We start from the raw sequence: 8,089 nt of genomic DNA, 5'->3' as shown, positions 1-8,089 counted from the left end.
GCGCCCAGCTAATTTTTTGTATTTTTAGTAGAGACGGGGTTTCACCATGGTCTTGATCTCCTGACCTTGTGATCCGCCCGCCTCGGCCTCCCAAAGTGCTGGGATTACAGGCGTGAGCCACCGCGCCCGGCACGATTTCACTTTTATGAAATATCTACAATAGGCAAATCTGTAGAGACAAAGTAAACAAGAGGTTACCAGGGGATCAGACGATGGAAGAATGCGGAGTTATTATTTAATACATACAGAGTTTACTTCAAATGATGAAAAATTCAGGAAATGGAGAATGGCTATACAACATTGTGAATGTGCTTAATGCCACTAAATTATACACTTTAAAATGGCAAATGTTATGTTAGATACATTTTACCAAAAATTTTTTTAAAAAGTTAAGGAAACAAAAAGTTAATTCTATGGCACTGGTTTTTCTAAATTGAAACTCTCCTAAGTAAAGGACGGTGTTAACCTAACTGAAATCATACAACTTTAAGTTACAAAGCAGAACGTAAAAAAAAAAAACTTACACACAATGAGCAATCATAAAAATTTATAAACACTGACAAAGATCAGATTTTAAAATACAGTTAGTTAATTCTGGTATAGTTAATATTCATGAGGTTCTTTTCTATAAAGTTTACTTATATTTTAAAATAAATTATTTTTCCTTCAAATATCAGGATTTCCAGGCCCCAAAAAGTCCCTGCATTTCTTACCAACAATTCTTTGCCCCAGCACATACAGACACAGGCTCCACACAGCCCCACTGCCAGCCATCCAACCACTTTAACCTGGGAAGTACCCATTCCTTCTCTGAGATGAGAGAAATGTTCCCTCTTCTCTCCTAGACTAGTGTTGCAGCAATTGGGAAAACTCATTGACAACAGCATGCTCTTTTCCACCAATGGAACTTAATGCTATGACTTTTTCTCAGCTTCACCTATTAATAAATTCAATTTTCAAGATCTGAAGACCTTGCTGATGCTTTCAGCCTAATTTTACCTAATAAAGTGACTTAGTGCTTTGAGAAAAAAGACCTACAATGATATAATATGGCAAACAAACCAAGAAAAACTGTGGCAAGGGGTCTATAAGCCCAAGGCTGCTGCTTTCATTAAACTGGCCAGTGACTGACCTTTGTATTCAGGGGTGAACTCCTTCATTTCGGGAGGGAGGGACTCGTAGAAGCGCTGTTCCCGAGAGATGAGGGGCTTGCACACAGTGTGATCGTCGTAGCGCATCATGCTGCTGTGTCCGCCTACTTGGTGGATGAAGGGCTCCAGGAGGACTCCCCGGTCTCCAGCCCGACTTGCATTCTTGCCATACTGCCCCACTTCCATGGTTTGACAAACACACATTGCGTTGGGGGCCAGTTGCACACTGAGGGCAGAGGATGCAGCACATGGGCCACAAAAGGAAAGCTAGGTAGAAGGTCCTGGCCAGCTGAAAGCCAATGGTCAGATTCTATTCGGCTTATGATTCTGTCCTACAGAAAAGAAGAGAGGAAGAAGGAATCAAAACACTGAGCGAGTCACAATTCCCCTGGAGCCCCATGAGTGAGAGCAGGGACTCTGTTTTGTTCTCTGCTATGTGTATCCCCAGCACGTACAACACTACGTGGCACATTAAAGGTAGCTGGTTAAATTTTTGCTGAATGATGCAACCTTGGCCTCTTCCATCTATCTTGTGCACAGAAGCCCACATTCTCTGCCTTTCCTAGATCTCACCTCCCTTCTGAGTTATCTAAAGGATTTTATTTTAGAGCTACAGCACATTACAACCATCAGGAAAGCAACTATCCCGGTTTATTTCACACCCAAAGATGAGATCAGAAAAAAAAACAGAAGGCAAAGGGAATTTGTTCTGTTCAGACTCCTTAGGATACCCAGTACTGGTGACGGTCTCTCCTTCACTCAGAGGAAGGGTTTCTGTCTGAGGAATTAGGTCACATGAGATTCCCAAATTCTCCACTGAAGGTGCCAAGGACCAGGCAGGAAGCCATTCCTTGCTGAGCTGTAGGACAGTGGTCCCCAACTTTTTTGGCAGCAGGAACCAGTTTCATGGAAGACAATTTTTCCATGGACCAGCTGTGGGGGTGATGGTTTCAGGATGATTAAGGCACATTACATTTATTGTACACTGTATTTCTATTATTATTACATTGTAATATATAATGAAATAATTATACAACTCACCATAATGTAGAATCCTTGGGAGCTCTAAGATTGTTTTCCTGCAACTGAACGGTCCCATCTTGAGGTGATGGAAGACAATGACAGATCATCAGGCATTAGATTCTCATAAGGAGCACTCAACCTAGATCCCTCACATGTGCAGTCCACAATAGGGTTCATGCTCCTATGAGAATCTAATGCCACTGCTGATCTGACAGGAGGCAGAGCTCCGGCGGTAATGCAAGCAAGGGGAGCAGCTGTAAATACAGATGAAGCTTTGCTTGCTTGCTCACCCACCACTCACCTCCTACTGTGAGGCCCAGTTCCTAACAGGCCATGGACCAGTACCCAGGGACCCCTGCTATAGGATCATTAAGGTTTTGCTTTTCCCAAAGGAATTCAGGCTTCAGATTTCTTCTACTTTAAATCTATGATTGTCAATTTATGACCATTCCCTTTCTGTCTGACTCCATACCAACCAGTGGGACAAGGAAGAAGCTCCCTGTACTCAAACTCTCTCTTTATAATGTCAATTTTCTCTCAAAAAATTTAAAGTAGTTGGCAAATTTCTTAACACTGAGTGTATTTTTAAATTAGGAATGTAGTCAGCAAGACTACATCAGAAAGATTAAGACAGAAAAAAAAAAAGCATTAGTAGAGCAGGAATATGGTCCCATATGTAAGAGACAAACCATCGGGTTTTTTTGTTGTTGTTGTTTTTTCTGGACCTTGTAATTATGGACAAAATGGGGTACAAAAATACCACTGCTGAGCTGTGATCGCACTACTGCACTCCAGCCTGCATGACAGAGCAAGACCCTTTCTCAAAAAAAGAAAGAAAAAACTACTGCAAAACTGCAAAATCTTAACCCAAAGCTGTCCAGGCAGCTAGCTATGTTTTATTTCACTGCTATCACCAAAATAAATTATTCTGTACTCCCAGTCCCCAGACTGCACTATTTTAATGCACATACACTTTTTTTTTTTTTGCCTAGTTATCCTTAATAAAGTCTAGGAATACTACCTGGGACAAGGCAATACTGCCTTCAGGACAAGGCAACTCTGCCCCAGGTAGTATTCCTAGACTCCATTCTCTCCAAACCTGAGTATAGGGTATACATCTATGGCTCCTAAGGTACCCTATGCCAGCTCTACCACATCACTATGCCACTGTGCTGTCATCTATTAACTCACTGTCATCACCACCAAACCATTCTCTCTTATTTCCACAGCAAAGGTCCAAGGCAGTTTCCACCATGTAGTAAATACTTTTAAAAAAAAAAAGAGTTGTTGGATTGTGGAGGGCAGGTCAGGGTCTCTGGAGGTGGTCATTGCAGCCGTACTGCATTGTTCAGTGCTGTAGACTGGCTCCTGTCCTGGCCCCGGTCAGGCTGAAGGAGACCTATCTCTGGCTGTGCTTCTCCCTGGGAATGCTTCTGACTACAGACACAAGGAAAGTGCTAAACTTTCTAGCCTGAGTCATTGGGTGGCTGGGAAAAGAGAGGGGTCACAGTGCCAGGTGCCCCAGAAGAGTGGTGCAGGAGGAGAGCCAAGGAAATAGGCCGGGTGCAGTGGTTCACACCTGTAATCCCAGCACTTTGGGAGACCAAGGCAGGTGGATCACCTGAGGTCAGGAGTTCAAGACCAGCCTGGCCAACATGGTGAAACTCTCTCTTCTAAAAATACACATACACAAAAAAAATTAGCTGAGCATGGTGCGTGCCTGTAATCTCAGCTACTTAGGAGGCTGAGGCACAAGTCGCTTGAACCCAGAAGGCGGAGGTATCAGTGAGCCAAGATTGCGCCACTACACCCCAGCCTGGGCAACAGAGCAGGACTCCTTCTTAAAAAAGGAAAAAAAGGCCCGGCGCAGTGCCTCAAGCCTGTAATCCTAGCACTTGGGGAGACCAAGACGGGCGGATCACGAGGTCAGGAGATTGAGACTATCCTGGCTAACACGGTGAAACCCCGTCTCTACTAAAAAAACACAAAAAACTAGCTGGGCGTGGTGGCGGGCGCCTGTAGTCCCAGCTACTTGGGAGGCTGAGGCAGGAGAATGGCATGAACCCGGGAGGCGGAGCTTGCAGTGAGCTGAGATCTGGCCACTGCACTCCACCCTGGGAGACAGAGCGAGACTCCGTCTCAAAAAAAAAAAAAATTGAAATAGCCCTTCCCCTGATTCTGAGAGATCTGTGGCAACTTCTGCAGCTTCCACAGGACTGAGGGCAGAGTCCACTCTTCAGTCTATCTAGACATTTGGTATTTTGTTTCCATATGATGTCAACATAAAGTCATGACATTGTTTCTGTGTTTGAAATAGTCTCCCTAAGAGTAAATATACCACGTATCTATAACTTTGTTTTGATGTTACTTTTTTAATAACCCTGGAATCTGAAATAGTGGAAGTACCCAGAATCCTCTCAAGCTCTGTGAAGCCTTGCTTTACAAGGTGTGGGTGGAGCCTCGTAAGTCACTTAACTTTTCCAAGTCTCCTCACACTCCTAACCCTGTGGGATTTGCAGATGCAGGTAAAGGGCTTGGGCTTGCCCCACCTAGTGTCCAGCCCTGGAAATAGCAACAGCTCTGACTATTTTTTTGAGATGGAGTCTCGCTCCGTCCCTAGGCTGGAGTGCAGTGGCCCGATCTCAGCTCCCAGCAACCTCTACCTCCCGGGTTCAAGCGATTCTCCTGCCTCAGCCTCCTGAGTAGCTAGGATTACAGGTGCACGCCACCACGCCCAGCTAATTTTTGTATTTTTAGTAGAGACGGGGTTTCACCATGTTGGCCAGGATGGTATCGATCTCTTGACCTCATGATTCACCCGCCTCAGCCTCCCACAATGCTGGGATTACAGGCATAAACCACCACGCCCAACCCTGATTCTTTTTTATCAACCAGAGGTTACTTCTGAAGTCTGGTGTCCACAGAGGCTACTGTGAAAACTACTGTTGGAGAAGGCCATAGATGATGATTATGTTGGTTGCCTGCATAACGTCTTTCTCTGCTACTTCATTGCTAATAGAGCCCCCATCTTATTCAGGTAGCCAACTGCAAAGTGTCTGCTCCCTGAGAGGTTATGGGGTTCGACTGCTCTGCTATGGCTTTATGCACCTCTCAGGTACAATAGAGACTCTGTCCTTGGTTTGCTTTGTAATATTTTAGTTACACAGTTTAAGATAATTATTGTATAAAATGCAAAGAATGTTATTTATGAAAAGAACTTGCTGAGATTCTGATTTTTTTCTCACTAGTGAATTGCAACAAATGGAAACAAATTTTTACTGCAAAAATATTAGTTACAATAGTTAGGTTGACTTTCTGGTTACAATAACAAACTCCTTGAACATATCATTGAACTCCAAAATGAATTATGTCTCCATTGAAGTAAAAAGAAGTTTCTCATGTTAATGAGATGTAATTTTTTGTTGTTGTTTTGCTTTTTAGAGTTGGGGTCTGTCGCCCAGGCTGGAGTATAGCGGTATGATCATGGCTCACTGCAGCCTCTAACTCCTGGGATCAAGGGATCCTTTCACCTCAGCCTCTAAAGTAGCTGGGACTACAAGTATATTCACCAAGCCTGGCTAACTTAAAAAAATTTTTTTTGCCAGGTGCGGTGGCTCACGCCTGCAATCCCAGCACTTTGGGAGGCCGAGGCGGGCGGATCACGAGGTCAGGAGATCGAGACCATCCTGGCAAACACGGTGAAACCTCGTCTCTATTAAAAATACAAAAAATTAGCCAGGCGTGGTGGCAGGTGCCTGTAGTCCCAGCTACTCGGGAGGCTGAGGCAGGAGAATGGCGTGAACCCGGGAGGCGGAGCTTGCAGTGAGCCGAGATCATGCCACTACACTCCAGCCTAGGCGACAGAGCAAGACTCTGTCTCAAAAAAAAAAAAAAAAAAAAATTATGTGACAAATAATGAAACTACTGAAGGATCTAAAAGAAGACATATTCTTGATTCAAGCACCAAAGACAGAAAAAAAAAATTTAATAATAAAAGACATTTATGTGAGGGAGGATTCAATATTGAAACACATTGCAATTTCAATCAAAATCCCAAGATAATTTTCTAATGAATTTGACAAGCTGACACTATTGGGTGGAACAGTAAAAGCCAAGTGTAGCTAAATAGCAATGTCAAAGAGTAATGAGAGACAACTTACCTTCTCAGACAGGAAGGCTTTTTATGAAATTATAGCAATTAAAACAGTGTGATATTTTGCAGAGAGATCAACAAAACAGAATAGAGATCTTAGACAAATTGACATGGGAGTGGAGGGTGTGACTGAGGTAGTATTAAAATCCCCATTTAATCAAAGGGGAAAAGATTATTTATGTCATAGATGGAGCAAGAATAACTGGATCTATATACGGATAAAACTACATCGCTACCTCCAACAGTATTCCAAAGTAAATTCCCAACATATTAAAGACCTAAATGTGCAAAATAAAACCTTAAACTAGGCCAGGCGTGGTGACTCAGGCCTGTAATCCCAGCAGGAGAAGCCGAGGCCGGCTGATCACCTGAGGTCAGGAGTTCAAGACCAGTAAACCCCATCTCTACTAAAAATAAAAAAATTAGCCAAGTGTTATGGCGTGCACCTGTAGTCCCAGCTACTCATGAGGCTGAGGCAGGAGAATCTCTTGAACCCGGAAGGCAGAGGTTGCAGTGAGCCGAGACCGTGTCACTGTACTCCAGCCTGAGTGACAGAGCAAGACGCTGTCTCAAAAAGAAAATAAACTTTAACTAGAAAAAGTTTTTTAATTCCTTTTGACCACAGATTAGGGAAAATTCCATAAACAAAACAGAAAACACACAAACCACAATAGAAAGTTGGAAATATGGAAATTAGGCCATATTAAAATTATATACATTAAAAATTTTTTAATTTTAATTCCTTCCTAGTTAAGCAGATTCCAAATATTACTTAAACTTTAACAGCTTTTATTGAACTATAATTTACATACCATAAAATCACTAAGTATACAGTACAATGACTTTTAGTAAATTTTACAGGATTGTACAACCATCTCTCAAATCCAATTTTAAAACATTTCTGTTACCCCAAAAAGAACTCTCATGCCCATTTGCAATCCCTGTTCCCACTCTCAGCCAAACTAAATTTATTTTTTCGCATAGGAGAACCATAAGTGAAGATAAGAGTCAGATTAGGAGATAGTTTTGTTTGTTTGTTTGAAAACAGTCTTGCTCTGTCACCAGGCTGGAGTTCAGTGGTGTGATCTCGGCTTACTGCAGACTTGACCTCCCAGGTTCAAGCCATCCTCCTACCTCAGCACCCCCAAGTAGCTGAGACTATAGGCATGCATCACCACGTCCAGTTAATTTTTGTATTTTTTGTAGAGATGGGGGTTTCACCATGTTCCCCAGGCTGGTCTCGAACTCCTGAGCTCAAGTGATCTGCTCGCCTAGGCCTCCCAAAGTACTAGGATTACAAGCGTAAGCCACAGCACCCGGCCTGCAATTTTTACAGCTAGCAAAATAATAAACAGAGCACATGAAGAATTCCTACAAAGTAGAAAAAAAAGGAAAAAAAGCAATTCACAAAAGAGTAGCCTCAGATGGTCAATGAGCATGTGAAAAGACATCCTCCCTTCACAGTTAATCAAGGAAATTCAAATTAAAACAAGAAACCATTTTACTTTTTTGTGTGTGTGTGAGACGGAGTTTCGCTCTTCTTGCCCAGGCTGGAGTGGCAATGGCGCGATCTCGGCTCACCTCAACCTCCACCTCCCGGGTTCAAGTGATTCTCCTACCGCAGAGACGGAGTTTCTCATGTTGGCCAGGCTGGTCTTTAACTCCCGACCTCAGGGGGATCTGCCCGCCTCAACCTCCCAAAGTGCTGGGATTACAGGCATGAGTCACTGTGCCTGGTCTTTTTTTTCTTTTTTTTTTTTTT

The 8,089-nt window shown here is 43.1% G+C and overlaps 1 protein-coding gene across 4 annotated transcripts in view; it reads right to left on the bottom strand.

The window, feature by feature from the left end:
* Positions 1-8,089, bottom strand: part of IP6K1 (inositol hexakisphosphate kinase 1) — a 77,159-nt gene that overhangs the window by 31,628 nt on the left and 37,442 nt on the right. For 2 of the 4 annotated variants that reach the window (XM_011980886.1, XM_011980887.1), the window contains exon 2: positions 1,133-1,483. The exons of the other annotated variants lie outside the window; for them this stretch is intronic. In XM_011980886.1, the coding sequence (XP_011836276.1) occupies positions 1,133-1,355 (223 nt within the window). In that variant the 5' untranslated portion in view covers positions 1,356-1,483. The remainder of the gene's footprint in view (positions 1-1,132; positions 1,484-8,089) is intronic. 4 annotated transcript variants of the gene reach the window in all.

Source organism: Mandrillus leucophaeus, unplaced genomic scaffold (assembly GCF_000951045.1).
Source record: "Mandrillus leucophaeus isolate KB7577 unplaced genomic scaffold, Mleu.le_1.0 Scaffold22, whole genome shotgun sequence".
NCBI classification, from domain to species: Eukaryota; Metazoa; Chordata; class Mammalia; order Primates; family Cercopithecidae; genus Mandrillus; species Mandrillus leucophaeus.
This window is presented reverse-complemented; position numbering and strand designations above follow the sequence as displayed.